This window comes from Rhinopithecus roxellana, chromosome 2 (genome assembly GCF_007565055.1).
Source record: "Rhinopithecus roxellana isolate Shanxi Qingling chromosome 2, ASM756505v1, whole genome shotgun sequence".
NCBI classification, from domain to species: Eukaryota; Metazoa; Chordata; class Mammalia; order Primates; family Cercopithecidae; genus Rhinopithecus; species Rhinopithecus roxellana.
Window position 1 is genome coordinate 131,692,210 of NC_044550.1, and position 17,473 is coordinate 131,709,682.

Below are 17,473 nucleotides of genomic sequence, written 5' to 3' on the forward strand. Positions count from 1 at the left end.
ACCTTGAGGCTGGGAGAGGGCAGGCCGCTTTTTGGAGCTCACCCTAGGATCTGGGGGCTGTGAAAGCTTGGCTGAGCACATGGCAACTCTCCAAATGGTCTGAGAGACCTGGGCTGCTCTGTGGCCAGGCAGCTCCCACTCTAGGGAACCACTCGGGACTCGGTTTCCCCACTGAGGACTGGGCAACCATAGTCCTGGATCCCTGCACCATTCAGCTCACAAAGCTCTTGCGGGATGGTGACGTTTAGGGCACCCGTCCACCACCAGGCACTCCTAGGAGAGTTTCCGTTTCCATCCTCACAACAGACGACAAAAGAGGTCCACACAGTGCTCTCCAGGTGTGGAACAGGCGTGTGCGGGCGGCCCTGGGGAAGACGCGGCTGCCTCGGGGTATGGAACAGGCGTGTGCAGGAGGCCCTGGGGAAGACGTGGCTCCCTTGGGTTCGCCCTTCCTCCCTGTCCAAGCTGGCAGGGAACATGGACCATGAACCACAAGGGTTGTGGAGGACAGGGAAGATGCCCAGCCCCAGACCACCACATCACAGCAGGGGGCCTCAGGCAAGTGGCTCTTTTGTGTCTCAACTTCCCCCATTTCACATGGGTTCATTATAATCACTTTGCAGGGATGCTGTGAGATGAGATGACCCATGGTCCGAGCCCAGCACAAGATCTGCCGGGGGGAGCAGTCTCCATCAGCTACAGTGTGCATCGTTCCTGCAACGGTTTCAGAACAACCCGGAGACAAGCTGCAGGAGCCCGTGCTGAGCTAAGTGTGGGAGAGCAACAGGCAAGCGTTGCTAAAGCATCTGGGAGTGGAGCGGCCCTAACTGGAGAGAGGGGGCTGCAGTGTGACCACCCGCCCGTACCCGCCCATCCATGCCCACGGATGCCCACAACGTGCCCTGGGATGAGCACAGAGGAGCTTGAGCCCCCCTGGATGGCTGCCATGGGCCTGTGGGCGTGAGGCTCTCCGGGCACCCTCCCTGGCACCCTCACGTGATTCCCAGGCCTTCATGGTCCAGAGCATCCCCAGACTCCACCCATCTGCAGCATAAAGGAGGCATGACAGTTTGAACTTTAGGAAAAAAGGAATGGAAAAAAAGCTGGTCCGGGATTCTGCTTGGAACACTGTGTTCTCACCCGCCTGTCTGTGTGGCTAAAGACAACTGGGTGATATTGGGAAGAACAGATGAAAGGCTTGCATCCACGCAGGGCCCTGTGTGAGCACCCATCCCGTGCAGGGCCCTGAGTGCGCACTGGTATGCAAAGCCGGCCGCCTATAGGACCACTCTGGGAGCAGGGTTTACACTCAGCTGACCCACGGTCTCATCCTGCACTGAGCTTGAACCGAGGCAGATGCTGCAGCACAGTGAGCTCAAGGATCAAGGTGATCTCAGCCCAGTGCCCTTGTCCCCACTCCCTGGGTACCCATCACAGGGCTCTGATGGTGCCCGGCTGGCACTGAGCTTGGCCTGGCCCTGAGCTGGCAAGCCTGGGTGAATCTAGAACTTTGTCTATTCACTCAGCAGGCGTGAGCGAGTGGAAGAACTAACTTTGACTTGACCCTGGGGCTTCTGCTGGCCTCAGGGAGCTGCAAGGTGAGGTGTCCACCCCTGCACCTGCTCCTCCAAAGCCACCAAGAGCCCACACGGGTGACTGGACCATCACGCAGGGACTGGACAGGCGATCCCTCTGGCTTCCTGTGGCTTTGAGTCTCCCTGGTTCACAGATGAGGACACTAAGGCTCCAGGATGAACCACTGCCCCTGCCTCAGTTTCCTCATGTGTAAATTGGGATAATGATCACACCTACCTCATAGGGCTGTTGGAGGATCCATCAAGATGATTACGACAGCAGGGTGAGGTGCCCAGTGAATGCTCAACACACAGAGGCTCAGGGCACATGGTGGGCAGGAGCAGGACTGTCTGCTATGACCCCCCAACCAGCCGTGCAGCCCCATTGGGGTTTCCCAAGGGGCAGGAAGAGTGTCTGCCAGCTGGGTTGCCCTGGCTTCCACTGCCCACCACATGCAAGGCACAGAGAGGGGTGGGTTTGTTTGCCAGGGCTGCCCTAGCAAAGTGCCCACCATGCTTGGGTTAAAGCAACAACAGCGGGGTGTGGTTGCTCACACCTGTAATCACAGCATTTTGGGAGGCTGAGGCAGGCGGATCACGAGGTCAGGAGTTCAAGACCAGCCTGGCCAACACAGCAACCCTGTCTCTACTAAAAATACAAAAATTAGTTGGGCATGGTGGCGCACACCTCTAGTCCCAGCTACTCAGGAGGCTGAGGTGCACACCTGTAGTCCCAGCTACTCAGGAAGCTGAGGCAGGCTAAGTGAGATGAGCTCCATCTCACTTGGACCTGGGAGAGGGAGGTTGCAGTGAGCAGAGATTGCACTACTGCACTCCAGCCTGGGTGACAGACTCTGTCTCAAAAAAAAAAAAAAAAAAAGAAGCCACAACAGTTCAGAATCCTGGAGGCTGGAAGTCTGCAATCAGGGGTCTGCAGGGCCACACTCCCTCTGAAGGCTCTAAGGGAAGAACCCTCCCGCCCCTCCCGGCTCCTGGTGGCCCCAGGTGCTCCTTGGTTCGTGGCCACAGCACTCCGGTCCCTGCCTCTGTTGTCATGTGTGAAATTTGTCCCTGTTTCTGTCTTTGCCCAAATTCTCCCTCTTCTTCTAGGGATACCAGTTATTGGCTTAGGGCCTGCCCTAATCCCTTGTGGCCTCATCTGACTCAATTTAATCCACAAAGGCCCTGTTTCCAAGTAAGCTCCCATTCACAGGTGCCAGGGATTACGTCATCAGTATGTCTTTTCTGGAAGACACAATTCTTCCCCCAACAATCAGCAAGCCCCAGTGGGTGCTGCTGTGGCCACAAGAGAGTCAGGATGGTCTGAGAGGAGCCCTCAGGGGCTGCAACTGTCCCAAGACCACACAGCCAGTCCCATGATGTAGCTGGGCCTTTGCCAGCTGGCTTGGCCTCCGTAGGCCTCTAGTTTTGCCACTTATTGCATGGGGGCAGGCCTGCTGACCCAAAACCCACTCTCTGCCTCTCCTAGGCCCCGCCTGCCCTGGCAGCCACAGAGCAAAGCCAGTGAGACTGTGGGTGGTTAGACTATTCACCATTGCTTCCCCACTCCAACCACTGTGGGGCACCGACACCCCTGGATCCCCCTGCAGACTTGCAAATGCACAGCGGGGTGAAAGCCTGTACCCCTAGAAGGCTCTCAAGCCACGCTCTCCAGTACAGCAGCCACGAGCCACACGTGGCCACTGAGCCCTTCACATGTGGCAAGTTCAAACCAATGTGTGCGATGTGTAAAATGCACACCAAATTTCAGACGTAGTACTAAAAACAGTGTAAATATTTCATTAATAATTTTTATATGAATGCCAAAATACTGGAATTTTTTGGACATATTGGATCAAATAGAATTTGTTATTAAAATCAATTTCACCTGTTTCTGTTACCTCTTTAGTGTGGCTACTAGAAAATATAAAATTCTGTGTGTGGATGGCTTTGTGTTTGTGTTGGATGGCGCTGGTCCGAAAGCTGCTTTTGAAATGGTCCTAAGACTCTTAACCACGAGGTGGCAGCATTTCTTCAACAGGGGAGTGAGATCCCGTCAGTCCTCCCCCTCCTGAACTGACCAGCGGCTGCGCCTGGGTCAGGAATGAGACCTGAATGAGGTCAGAGAGGTCAGGCCATCTGCCCAGGTCACACAGCAGAGTCAAGGAGTCAGAATCTGAATCCCAGACCCTAGGACATGAAAATCCCCTCCGTCCCCAGGCTCTGGTGAGGACAGGGAATCCTCCACCAGGGAAGGGCGGGGGGCAGAGGGGAGAGAGCACCAGGCTTCCTCTGAGCAAGACCCGATGGCGAGATAGGGACATGGCAGCCTGGGGTGTGGGGGCCTGCACTGCAGCTGACTGGCTCTGCCCACTTCTGCCTGTGGGCTGGAAAGGTCCTTGACTTCCACGCTCATCCATAAGACGGGAGACTGGACTGGAGGATGAGTGATTCCTCCTAGAAACACTTGCCGATGCCATGGCTGTGCTCAGCACCTGCCAGAGACAGAGATCAGCCTGTGCATCCTGCTGGGTGAGGACAGGGTGGTCTGTGCTGCCTGCCTGCAGAGGAGGAGGCTGCACTTCTTCCTGGGAAAGGGCAGGTCAGGAGAGCTTCCTGGAGGAGGGGTCTGTGGTCTCCAACAAGCCTATGATTCTAGATACTGTCTGGGCTCTCAGGGGCTGAGGGGAGGCCCACCCACGACACGGCACAAGCTCCAGAGCACCCCACCCGCACACCTGCATGAGCACACACACAGGGGGTAGAAAAGAGCTGAGGTAGGGTGAGGAGCAGAGGTCGGGGGAAGATCCAGGCATCAACAGGATGGAAAGGAAAAGCGTCGACATCACGCCCCAGGGTGGGGTATCGTGGTCCTGGCACATCCACTCGCAGGGCTCAGGCAGTTCTCAGGTGTCCACAAATCCCAGACAACGAGCAGTTGAGAACATGACACCCTGCACCCTTGAACCCACACAGGGCCCCACGCCTGCAGGAGCCCAGATGTCTGTTTCTGATGAGAGTCCTGAGCAAGGTTTGCTAGATGCACCTCCATACCTGGAGAGGCTGTGAGGCCAGGTGGGAGCCCAGGATCCAGCCCCCAGCCTCTACCTACCTGCTCCCCCACCCCCGCTGCACACACCCCTTGGTGAGGTCGTGCAGGCACACACCTCCTAGAGGGTCCCTGCGTCCCTCCCTTCTCCCAGTCCCAGATCCCTCTAGGGGGCCCACGCCCCCTCCCAGCCCTCAGGGCCACTTCCGGAGACTTACTGTCCACATCACAGCTCTATCTGGGAGGGAGGGGTCGAGAGTTTGCCATAGCCCAGAGAGATCGCCCTGTTCCTGGAAGGACCTGGGGACCTTGGATGGCCTCTCAAACTGCAAAGTCCTGGCACCTGCTCCCCCGGGCCCACCAGCAGGGTGCCCCTGCTGCTGTACCCGACAGGAGAAAGATCTCACCCCTGGCCCAGGCATGGTGACCCTCTGCTGCCTGGGGTCCTGGCCTGGATGCTGTAGAGAGCCTCCCTGGTGTCCCCGTCCAGGGGAGAGGTCACCCTACCAGTCCCAGGTCACATGCTGCCCACTTTGGAGACGTTCTCGCGGGGGCCATAGGCGCCTAACCTACTGGAAGAAAGTTCCCAGGCCCCTGGGAAGCGACGGGTCACACTCCCCGGAGGTTGCAGGGTGGAGGGTGGAGGGTGGAGGATGGGGGCAGGGGACGGCCTTACCGGCAGGGTTCCGCTCAAACTCGCACCCCGGCCGGGCAGTGGCGAAGACCAGGACTGTGAGGAGCAGCAGCGGCGGCGGGGGCGGCATGGTGGGGCAGCGGGCCTTGGACGGCCGGCGCAGTGATGTGGCACTCGGGCCGCGCGGGCCGGGGCTCTGCGCTCGCTGGGCTCCCGCCCCCGGCGCAGGGAGGGCGCCCCAAACGCAAATGCCGGAGTCGGGTTACAGTGGGCAGCGCCAGAAGCTAGAGGGAGGATGCCGTTGGGGGAGGAGGAGGGGCAGGACAACAGATAAAGGCCCCTGCCTGCCCTGGGTGGGGTGCCCCGCCTCCTCCAAAGGGCTCACTGCCCCTCCTTGGGACTCAGTTTCCCCATCTACCACCCGAGCGCACTGTGGAGCTCATCTGCAGATTCCCTGCTGATCCTGCCTAAAACCCCTGGTCCCGGGCACAGGCTGCATCTGCGGGTGGAGGGGGCTCTGGCTGCAGCCCTGACCCCAGCTGACCAGGGCCTGTCAGGTGAGGAAAGTGAAGGCATGTCCCCACCTGCTAACCCTTGTCCCCGGTGTGGATGCAGGGGAAGGGGCTTTGCTGGGCGGCTGGACCTTTAGGAGCCGTGTGCCTCATGGATCCTTTGCCAGCTATGCCAGTGCACCAGTACCAGGCCCCAGAGCCAACTGCCACTCAGCCCTAAGACTTAGGACAAGCCCCTTTGCCCAGAGGCTGGTGTAATGGAGACAGTACTCACAGTGGCCCCAACTCATGGCTGGCACCCAGCAGGTGCTGCTTCCTGCGGGTCATCTGCTTGAAGATGCCCATTTCAACACTCCCGTGGATCTGGGGTGTCTGGTGCTCAACGCTGCCCTGTGTCTGCCTGGACTTGGCTGGGTCCTTCCGGAAGCACCTCTGACTGCCCTGGCCAGCCCATGCGGGGTGCCCTGCAGGACAAGCTTCTAGGAGAGAAGCCAGTTTGTGTCGTCAAAAGAGCACAGACTCACGGCTCAAAGGATCTCGAGCCAGTGGCCTGGCCTCCTCGAGGGTGGGAGCTCTCCACTGAGAAACAGCACCGCGCTCACCTTGGGGCTCATGAGGATGGGGTGGGGGCAGCATGACAGCCAGGAGGAGTCCATCAGTGGTTGGAAGCCAGCTCCGCAGCTGGACATGATGGGTGCGTGCCGGCATCCTCAGCACTTGCTGCACAGCGGGTGCTAGCGATAAAAGCGGGTCTGACGCCGCTCCTACCCACCCCACAGCTGGACCCTTGAGAGGGGTGCTGGGGCTGTGAAAGCCTGAAGAGGGAGGGTTGTGTCAGCCTCGGTCAGGTGGAAGGACTTGGCTAAGCAGAGGAGGAGGAAGTACTAAGAGAAGGCCCAGAAAGGATGCAGGCTCCCCAGGGAGGGGCCAGTAGACTAGGGCACCCAGCACTTTAGCCCAAGGCCATGTGGATAGGAGTGAGGAACAGTGCGGACAGAGAACAGAAAGGGCTAGCAATGCCAGGCTCAGGAGCAGAGACCACAGGCTCTGGCAGGAGCACAACCTGCTCTTGGCTGCATTTCCAGGAGCTCGCTCTGCTTGGTGGAGGGTGGGTGAGAGGAAGGGCTGCTTCACCAGGGACCAGGAAGGGTTCTGGAGGCTTGGCCATGGATGGGTGTCCAGGTGAGGCAGGAGGAGGGTGAGGGTCAGCAAGCACAGAGGGGATGGAGAGAGGGCTCCTGGCTCAGAACTCCTTCTGGCCCAGGTTTGCACCCCGTGTGAGCAGGAGGGAGGCTCGGGTGAACGAGATCATGGTCTCAAAAGGACAAGAAGGCAAGCTGAGAGGACTGTCACTCTGGGCTCCCACAGGGCCTCCCTCTGCCTCACCCGTCATGGAATGCTGCAGCCCTCTGACAGATGGAATCAATAAAAAACTCCTGGTCCCCCAAATAATATAAATGAGCAGTTATGTCCTTCAAGTTGCCTGCCAGCCTCACAGCCTCCATGGCTCTGCTTCCCGCCCACCCACGGAAAAGCCTCCCAAGCTTGCAGCTCCACCGTCAAAACAACAGGAGAAGCCTCCCTCACTCAGCCGCACACAGGGTGCAGGGCCTAGCCTGGAGGTCTTGGAAGCCCAGCAAGGGATTGCGTGCAAGCCCAGGCATCTAGGAAGCTCTGCTCTCCTGGTCATTGAACTGTGGCTAATGCGAGGCAGAATCCCCCCGCCTTTCCATGGAAATGAGACACCCTCTGAATAAGATGTTTATTGATTCACAGCATTCGTGAGACCCAGCATCATTTTGCAACACATTTAAGTGCACATGAAAAGTATCTTTCAAATTACACACACACACACACAAAAGTCCCCATGCCTAAGGCAAGGGAGAGCCCGGCGTGGCAGCCACATGGGCTGACGGAGAAGGCGGAGGGAATGCCTTAAGATGCCTGTTCCAGAACATTCCATGGAGCTTCCGAGGAAGGTGAAACATGACAGCAAGCAGCCCTCGTCTCTAATACACAGCGTGCCTCCCTCTAACCATGGTGCCTTCCAGCAGGGCAGGCTGCACGCGTTTCCTTGAGTGGCGCTAAAGCAGTGACCAAGCATTTTAGCCTGGCGGAGACGCACTAACACGGAGGGTAGGCCCCACTGGCTGCCAGGCTCCTCACACCTGGGGAGCTCCCAGGGACAGGAGAGGGCTCAGCCAAGGAGCTCACAGCCTGGGCTCTGGAACTTTAAACAATGGGGACCAACCTGCTTCTGCTGTGCGAGTGCCCTCCCTTGTAAGCACAGGGGCACCAGGGGTGCAGCAGGGTCTCAAGTTCACGTGCCCTCTGCAAACCAGGGTGTGACGCCCACCTGCCCCACCTCCTGCCTGGAACCCCTGGGTTTGATTGAACTGGCCAGGTCTGTGTTTTAATGTTTTTAACTGCTTCCTGACCACATACCTATAGTTGCAATTATTCCAAACAATAATTTGTTTTATTTGAATTACACTTCATGATTTACAAACATTTTTAAATTTATCCTTTTGAGGAAAGCATTGGCAAGTCAGCAAATAACACCTGGTTTTGGCTGGGTGCGGTGGCTCATGCCTGTAAGCCCAGCACTTTGGAAGGCTGAGGTGGGCGGATCACTTAAGCTCAGGAATTCAAGACCAGCCTGGGCAACAAAATGAGACCTCCATCTGTACAAAAAAAAAAAAACAAAAATTATCCAGGCATAGTGGCCCATGCCTGTGGTCCCAGCTACTCAGGAGGCTGAGGTGGGAGGATGGCTTGAGCATGGGGGCCGGAGGTTGCAGTGAGCTGAGACTGCACCACTGCACTCTAGCCTAGGCAACAGAGTCAGACCCTGTCTCAAAAAGTTGTTTTAAAGTACAATAATAACACCTGTTTTTTGGAAAAGACTCTGTGAAGCCACCTCAGCTGAGTTCTCCACTGTTCATACCAAGAGCAAGTGACAGCCACATGTGTCTTTGAAGAATTCAGCCTCTGGAAGGAAATAATGTGATGTCCACGCTCTCCCTGCATTGCTGGCCTTGGGTGTAGGGTGTCATGACACAGGCTCCACGCCTGCAAGAGCCTATGGGTGAAGCCCATCAGAGAGTTCCATGAGGCAGGGGCCTGAGGTCTTGCAGTCCACCCTGTCTCTGCAGGGGATGGCCCTGGGCCTTGAAGAAAACAGCAATGACAGAAGCTGGAGAGAGAATCGTGTCCGTTCATTCACTCGCTCACTCATTTACCCACACACCTCTCCACTGGGGACCCATGTGCGCTGTGTACCATTCTTTCCCTGAGCTGTGAAATAGGACAGATGTGCACAAAAGTCCTCAACACTGTCCCATGGGGACATTCAATGACATTGATGGTGGGTGCCCCCACCGGGGAATGGCACCCTGTGATTACTAAACTGGGGGTGATGCACACAGCTACTCAAGGACACTCCACCTTCTCGTGGCTCCCCAGCACTGCTGCTGGGGAGCAAGGGCCCTCCCCATCCTGGGCCACCCTCTCTGGAACCTGGGTCCTGGCTACTACTTCCATCTCTTGACCATCTCAAATCTAGGATCCAGAGGCCCAGAGGTGGCCTTCGGGGGCAGGAAGCAGAGGTCATGTGCTCTGATGATATCATCACCAGAAAAGGCTCTGAGCACACAGACTCCACATCCTCCCCAGTCAAGATGCCAAAGCCCTGGCAAACCACGGAAAAGGAGGCAGGAGACAGGCTTCATCTGCTTGCCCACACAGGCAGTCACAGAGGACAGGCCTGGAGCTGGGGGCCTCTAGGCTTCCAGAGATGGGCACGTCCCAGGGACCGCCTGTGCCTGCCGGGCCCTGACCACAGACTATCAGATGTGAGCTCTGGGAGCCCCCAAACCAGACTCTGCCCTGGCATTTATCTCCCAAACCTGGGCAATGCTGAGAACAAATCGGGACAATGCTAATAACAGGTGGGAGTAACAGGTGTCCACCCGGGCTACAGAAGAGACCCTGAGCAAGCGTGACCACCTCACCCACATGAACAGCAGTCACTGATAGGACGCCCACGGGTACCACGTGCCACACAAGACGCTTCCCTACCCACCATCTTGAAGCATCGCCACGACCCCAGAACAAGGGCGAGGCTCAGAAAGGAAAGACCGCTGTCCCAGGCCAGGTGGCCGAGCCTGGAGCTCTCCTGCCCTGCTCCTGCTGTCCACACCCACATCTGGCCCTCTCCTCTTCCTCCTGTACTTCAGCCTCAATTCAAAGTCAAGCCGCCGGTGTCTGGGGGATCCCCAGTGGCGTTTCTGTGGCAGGGCCAGTGCCCTTTCCACAGGGTTTCTTAGAAGGTGGAGCGGATGAGCCCTGCCAGGCCCTCAGTGTGTCTGCTGCAGGCAGGAATCATTCTCTGCATCCAGGGAGCTGCTGTGGGTGGACGCTGGGTGCGGGGTTCTCTTCAGCACCTGGTGCACCATGCTCATCAGGTCCAGGGAGCTGTTGTGGGTGGACCCCGGGCGCGGGGCTCTCTTCAGCACCTGGTGCACCATGCTGGCCAGGTCCAGGGAGCTGTTGTGGGTGGACCCTGGGCGCAGGGTTCTCTTCAGCAGCCGGCGCGCCATGCCGGCCAGGACTTGGCGGAACGGCCGGCGGAGCAGAGAGTACGTGAACGGGTCGGCCGCCGCCTTGCTGTAGGTCAGGCACTTGCTGAGGATGCCCCAGTGGGCGTTCACGGTGAGGAAGGGCACGAGCTCCACCAGCCTGTTGGGGAAGCGGAGCAGCTGACTCAGCCACAGTGACAGCACCCGCCACACACTCATGCTCCGGGACAAGGCTTCTGACCAGCGGCAGCACAGCCTGAGGTGGGGGCCACAGAGTCAGGACAAGTACACACCGCAGCCCTGACGCTCACTAGCCAGGGGGCTCTGCGCCAGCACCCTGAGCCTGGGTCTCCTCTTCCTAAAACGGGATTACAAGGCCGGGTCCTGGGACTGCGGAGCAAGCCGACATCAGCCGGCATACAGCAGGTACTCAGTAGGTGGCAGCACTGCCACCGTGACCCAGGCCTTCTCCCACCATCCTCACTCTCAGCTCAGTCCACCCACCTGCGCGCACACCTGCCGCGAACGCCTGCACACAGAACCAGCTACCTAGGGAGCCATTACCACTTCCATGCTGCAGACCAAGACACCCCAGATGTGAGCGCTGGGAGCCCCCAGCCAGACTCCCCTCTGGCATTCACCTGCCAAACCTGGGCAATGTTGAGAACAAATCGGAACAACACTAATAACCAGGCTGGAGTAACAGGTGTCAACCTGGGCTGTAGAACAGACGCTGAGCAAGCGTGACCACCTCACCCACGTGAATCGCAGTCATTCACGGGATGTCCTCGGGCACCACGCACCACGCAGGGTGCTTCCCTACCCACCCTCTCGCAGCATCACTCAGAGAGTCTTAAGGGCATCTTTAGGACCATCAGGCATACAACTCCCAGAGGAAAGGCTCAGTCCCACATTCTGAGTCTGAGCCCAGTGCTTTTCTGAAATCAGACTAGAACTCAGAGTGGAAGGGACTGGGCTCTGCGTGGGGGAAAGCAGCAGGGGGCCGGGCCTCTGAGGACTTGGATGGATCCCTCCGCTCTCAGCACAGCCTAGGGTAGGGGCCACGGGGTCAGGACAAGGCTTCTGACCAGCGGCAGCACAGCCTGAGGTGGGGGCCACAGAGTCAGGACGAGGCTTCTGACAGCTGTCACAAGTGCATGTGCTGACCAGTGGCAGCCGTTCTGCTTCCCAGGTCCTGGCTTTGAACCAGGGCTCCCAAAAGCCAGGGCTTTCCCCATCAGCCTGATGACCCCCCAGGCAGTGAATTTCTGTCCCAGGATGTCCCACTCCCCACTCAGAAGGACTGCAGCCCTGTGATTTACAAGTTTGGCTGGGTCACTTATTAGTCTGGAGACCACCTGCTGACCACCCACAAACACAGCAGCTGCTGGGGTGCAGCAAGGATCAGACTGACTCCCTCCCTCCAGGGCACCCAGTCCAGCGAGGTGGGGATGAAGAGGCAGGCAAGCAGGCAGGCAGCCACCTCAAGCTGAGAAGCAGAGCCAGAATGTGAGGACAGGGAGAACTGAGGGGTGTGGCCAGAGGAGAGGCATCCAGAATCCAAAAATCAGGGCAGGGACACAGATCCAAGGCAGTCATGGCCCTAATCACCTACCCCAGGCTGAGGTGAGAACCCAGTTACAGTAAATGACAGTCCGCAAAGGACTTTGCAACCGGCCAGCATAAGCACATCAGGTACACTGTCACCCCCACGTCCACGAAGCCCACCATCAGGCATGGACTGGAGACTGGTCACAGCCCACCATCAGGCAAGTGGGAAGGAGAGTCCTATCAAAGGATCTGAGAAGCATGGCATTTCTTTCAGTCACTAGGGGACTGAGCTGCAGGTGAGTAAGAAAGCCACACACATGGCAGAGTGTCTACCCCCTAGTGAAGCCACGGTGCAGATGGAAGTCATTGGAAACACCCAGCTGAGGCTGTGTCTGGAGTCACACTGGGACCAGAAGTCATGTGTCAGCCACTGTGGCATTCCAATCAGCCACGACCCTGCGGAGAAGGGGACTCGCTCACGTGTCCACTGATGCTCAGCACCTGGTGACCATATCCATCTGTCCTCCCCGCACCCCCACAGTAGACCACAGACTCCACAAGCGAGGCTCTGTATCCCCGCCCTCCTGGTCTCACTGCTGCACACCCCAGGGACTTCATCTGCACCATTGATTAAGTCAGTAAAACTCAAGAGTGACAACCAAGAAACAAAAGAAAAATCCTATATTCCCCATCTCCTTTACCTACTTTATCCACATGAACTGGCTCAAGGTGACTTTGAGTTATTTCTAACCAGATTAAATTCACCTTCAAGATGTCCACAGAAGAGTCTAACAATGCATCCCAGTTCTGCAAACAATTCCCAGGAGAAGAGCTCTGAAATATTTTTAGCAATTGCAGAACAATTGGAATGAGTGCACTACCTTCTAAGGGGCAGCAGGGACAACATGCTCCTGGATCTCTGACTTCCTGTGGGTTAAGCCAACTGCATTAGAACCTCGTCCACACACTGGGTGGAAGCTCCCGCTGGAGCCTTAGGGCAATAACGGAGTGAGGTTCTGATTCGATTCATTCCTATGATGTGAGAGCCACCTGTCAGGCAAACCCATCCAAACTGATCCAGCTGTGCTGCTCCCAGGCTCCATCCCCCAAGGCCCCTCCCCCACTGAAACACCTGCCTGGTCTTGCTGACCCGCATCTTCCGCCATCAGAACCAAGAGGAGCCTGTGTTCCATTTGATTTTGTAACTGCAGGACCAGGCACAAAGCCCAGCACAGAGTAGGTGCTCATTAAATGTTTAGTGAGTACGTGAAGAAATATATATCCTCATTAATGCTATATTGTACCCACGTTTTTCACAGAGAAGAAAGCCTGAGCTGCCCAGATCCCAGAGTTGGTAACAGCATTGTGGAAACAATGCTGCCAAGGCAGGCTTCATGACTTCGTTTGGGATTCTCCCTTTGAACACTTGTGTGCACGCTCATAGCTATGCATGCTTACACACACGGTCAGGGCCTTGTACACATGCAGGAAAATAATGGTTACACCCATTAATCAACATAATATCATGGCTGAGTGAGCCAGTCTCACTCATCTTCATTTAAACTTTCAAAACTAAATGCTGGAGCTCTGGAAATGTTAGCACTCACCTTCTACATGTATGTACATACCTGTGCATGTATGAATACACACATGAAACCTCCCAACCTACACATGCATGCATGAGCAGACACATGGGCCCACATACACACAAGCACGATAATCAGATAAACAGCTAGTTCCCAAGAGAAGGAAGCCACAGTTTCTCCATCCACACTTGTGCCCATGAAGTTTCCTAAGAACCAGAGGCCTTTGCCAGGTTTTATGTGAGCAAGGAGAGTGCCTGCGATCCACAAGAAACCTGGCTCTCTGTCCCTAAGCCAGATGGGATGGGTGGCCAAGAGCTCCTATCCCAAGTGCTGATTCCAAAGAGCTCAGAGAGAGCCTAGTAGGCAGGACAGAGTTGGTGCCACTCATCATGGGCACTCTGGGACCTCCCAGGTTCCTGGGACACAATTGTTGCCCCCCCCCCACAACATACCTAAGCACCCCAGTGACCTAGAAAGATAGGCAGGCATCCTGGACAGGCTGGCAGACCTTGTAGGGCATTAGATAGCAACCCCGGGAAGACCCTACACAAACAGAGCCAGAATCCTGGTACCACACTCCCTGCTGGCTCCCTCCCCTGGGGTGGGGACCTGGGCCCCTTGAGGATGAGGGCCATGGACCCCTCCCGGGAGCTTCTTCCTTCAGGGCAGTCTCCTGCCGTGGCTCAACATGTAGGGTGGAGACCTCCCAGCCAGCCTGAGTGCTGCAGAGGCCTGGCCAAAACTTCCATGGAGCTTCCAAGAAAGGCAAAACATGATAGCAAGCAGTCACCCTCTCTAATAAACAACGTGCCTCCCTCTAACCATGTTGCCTTCCAGCAAGGCAGGGTGCACACATTTCCTTGAGTGGAGCTAAGGTAGTGACCAAGTGGCCAAGTGGGTGACCCAGGAACCCTGGAGGCAAAGACTGCAGACTCCCCTGCCCCTCAGCACAGGACTGGGACAATGGTACCAGCAGAACCTTTACCCACAATCTTTCCCAAATTACCTGTGACTCCAGGTAATTCTGACCTGACAAGCACTCAGGCCAAGGTCTCCAGGAAAGAGAGGAGCAAAGAGAACACTCACCTGGCAGCGTGATTGCCCTGAGGCTCCAGCCGGAGCTTCCACCCAGATTCCCGACTCCATACCCGGGAGATGCGGAGTCTAAGGTCTGGGTTAGTCCCAGACTGCCTGATTTGGAAAGCTTCCTAGGTTTAAAGAGCCAGGTGCTGACTCACAGACCCCATATCTGCCTGTGCCTGGACAAGGAGAGTCTCCTCATTTATAGGACAGGATGGGGGCCAGTGCCATCTTCCTCCAAGGGTCTTTCCCAGGAGCTGCCAGCACAGCCCCCAGCCCGTCAGGTGTGGAGGAGGGTCCTGTGGTGATGGCCACCCTCCCGACACCCGACTGAGAGACCTCAGAGGCCTACTCAACTGAGGCCAAGCCCTCCCAGCTGTTCCCACGACGGGAGCCGGACTCGGGACCCACCTGGTCACGACATATGGGGCAAAGCAGATGAGGAAGCTCGCAATAGAGATGCCAATCTTCCTGGTGGCCCGGTGGCGGCGCCGCTTCTGCTGGATGAGGCAGCGCTGCCGCACACTGTGGGGACAAAGGACAGCGGTCAGGATGATGGCAGGGTGGGGACAGAGCCCAGGCCCAGAGCCTAGGGGCCGAAGCGAGGGCAGAGCTGATGGAGAGGCAAGGCTGGGGCCCTCAGGGAGGGAGAAGTCACCTGGTCTGCCCACCCCAGGAGCAGGAGAGCCTCTTGGGGGTTCTGTGGGGGGCCTAGGGTGAAAGGGGAACACCCTACGGGAGGTAATTTGGAACAATGGCAACACTAGCTAGAGATTCAGGAGACAAATCCTGCCAAGTAGTGAGCAGAAAGCATGGGGGATGGACCCTGCTCAAGACATGAAGCCCAAGGCCATGCAAGTGTACTGGGTCAGCAGCAGGCAGAAACATGCAGATGCCTCAGACCCACAGCTACTCCATAGGAGGGGTGTGTCTGGCTGTCCACAGCAGAGCCCTCAGAACCCCTCCCGGAGACGCACACCCCACCGCTCTGTGCAAAGTTCCCCGTGCGCTGTGAGCACATATCCCAGGAGGCAGAGGCCCCCGCGGTGTCTGCACATATCCCAGGAGGCAGAGGCCCCCACGGTGTCTGCACCAAGGAACCAACTGGAAACCCCCGCGAGCAGCATGCACGGGCAGCTGCCATGGCTGGTGAACTCTGGGCGAAGTAAAGGTGATGATGACCACAGGCTACTCGAGCCAACTGCCCAGGGAGCACCTGAGTCCCTGGCCTGGGCCGGTCGGCATGCACTGGGCCAATACCTGGGGTGCAGGTCGGCAAGCAGCATGAGCGCCTTCAGGGTGACGATGTCCATGCGCTGGCAGTGGCTGCGCGCCACCCGGTGCACCTGGAGCGAGGTGAGGCAGATCACCGCCAGCGGCAGCGCAAAGCCCATGGCGTGGAGTGTGGCGGTGAAGGCTGCGAAGCGCGGGCGCTCAGGCTCGGGTGGCAGGCGCAGCGAGCAGGACGCAAAGGCGCTGCTGTAGCCGAGCCACGAGCAGCCAAGTGCAGCGACCGAGAAGACCAGAGACTGTCCCCAGGCACAGCCCAGCAGCAGGACGGCATCACGCGGTCGCAGGCGTCCAGCGTAGCGCAGCGGGAAGCCCACGGCCAGCCACTGGTCTGCGCTCAGCGCCGCCACGCTCAGCGCCGAGTTGGACGCCAGGAAGGTGTCCAGGAAGCCGATGGCTTGGCACGCGCCGGGCGCCGACGGTGGCCGCCCGCGCATCACACCAAGCAGCGTGAAGGGCATGTCCAGCGCCGCCAGCAGCAAGTGACCCAGCGACAGATTCACCAGGAGGACGCCCGAGGCGCGAGTGCGGAGCTTAGAGCTGTAGGCGCAACAAAGTAGCACCAGCGCGTTGGATAGCAGCGCCACAGCCAGCACCATCACCAGCAGCCCCGCTAGCAGGGTCTCGCCGGGGCCCATGGCGCTAGCGTCTCTGCAGGCACCCTGAGGTTCTCATGGCTCTACTTCGGGCGCGGGCCTGAGAAAGTGCGGCGATGGAGTGGCTGAGCGGCGCGCCCACAGCTTCTGGGAGGTGCAGACCCGGCCGGCAAGGCCCAGAGCGGCGCGAGGAAAGCTGCGGCAAGTGCGCGGGCCGGGGTACCCGGGCGGAGGGCGTTGCTCTTCCTAGCCGGAGCAGCCCGAGGCCGCCCTGGAGGCAGCGCAACCACGGTGCTGTCCAGGGTGCTGAATGCGCTCACCGTCCCGGCAGGACTGTCCTAAGGCTGAAGGGAAGCGTGGGGGCGCGGGACGTAGGGGCGAGGGAGGTCTCTTTGCTGACACTGTATCTTTCCTTCTTCCCTCCTTGCAGCGTGACAGGATGGGACTTTGGGCTCTTCTGCTCCGGGCCAGGTCTGTCCCTGCCCTGGTCACACCTCCAGCCGAGCCTCCCAGCGCTGGTTCATGCGCAGTTGAGAGGCCAGCGAGAGCCACTAGGTGGATCCTAGGCTGCACAGCCCTCACCACGCCTCTGCCTCCAGGCGCTGGCACCAAACTGGAGCGACCTGGTGGCTTATAGGGGCGGTAGGGGCGGTGGGGGCAGGAATGAAGTGGTGAGAAGCTGTGCAGGCGGGGCAGAGGGAGTGACGGGGCGGGGGCGGGGGCGGGAGCTGCCCTCAGGACTTCCCTCCCATCCCCCAGCCTCAGCCTAGGAACTGTGACTGCATTGACGTTTGTTGAAGCAAGAAGGGCGACAAGAAGTGGAAACAAAGTTGAGAGAGGTATGCGGGAAGGAGAGAGAGGAAGAAGAAAAAGTAAAGAGGAGAAGAGGAAGTGGGGGGAAGAAGAGGGAAGAGGAGAGAAAAGCAACAGAGGGAGAGACAAAGAAGGGGGTCCCTTGAGAGGACCCACCCAGAAAGGGGTGCCATACAGAAATGCCTGTCCTTCGTCTGGCTCCTGGAGC

The 17,473-nt window shown here is 58.0% G+C and overlaps 2 protein-coding genes across 3 annotated transcripts in view; both read right to left on the reverse strand.

Moving 5' to 3' along the window:
* Window positions 1-5,533, reverse strand: part of CPZ (carboxypeptidase Z) — a 30,182-nt gene extending 24,649 nt beyond the window's left edge. For both annotated transcript variants that reach the window (XM_030921292.1, XM_030921288.1), the window contains exon 1: window positions 5,300-5,533. In XM_030921292.1, the coding sequence (XP_030777152.1) occupies window positions 5,300-5,387 (88 nt within the window). In that variant the 5' untranslated portion in view covers window positions 5,388-5,533. The remainder of the gene's footprint in view (window positions 1-5,299) is intronic.
* A 1,984-nt stretch (window positions 5,534-7,517) lies between these two features.
* GPR78 (G protein-coupled receptor 78) lies at window positions 7,518-17,081 on the reverse strand. The gene is made up of 4 exons (XM_010384411.2): window positions 15,827-17,081; window positions 14,978-15,091; window positions 10,287-10,509; window positions 7,518-10,214 (listed from the first exon to the last, which is right to left on the reverse strand). Exons 1-4 carry the CDS (start codon window positions 16,492-16,494, stop codon window positions 10,128-10,130), a joined length of 1,092 nt encoding a protein of 363 aa, XP_010382713.1. The 5' UTR covers window positions 16,495-17,081; the 3' UTR covers window positions 7,518-10,127.
* Window positions 17,082-17,473: the final 392 nt, after the last annotated feature.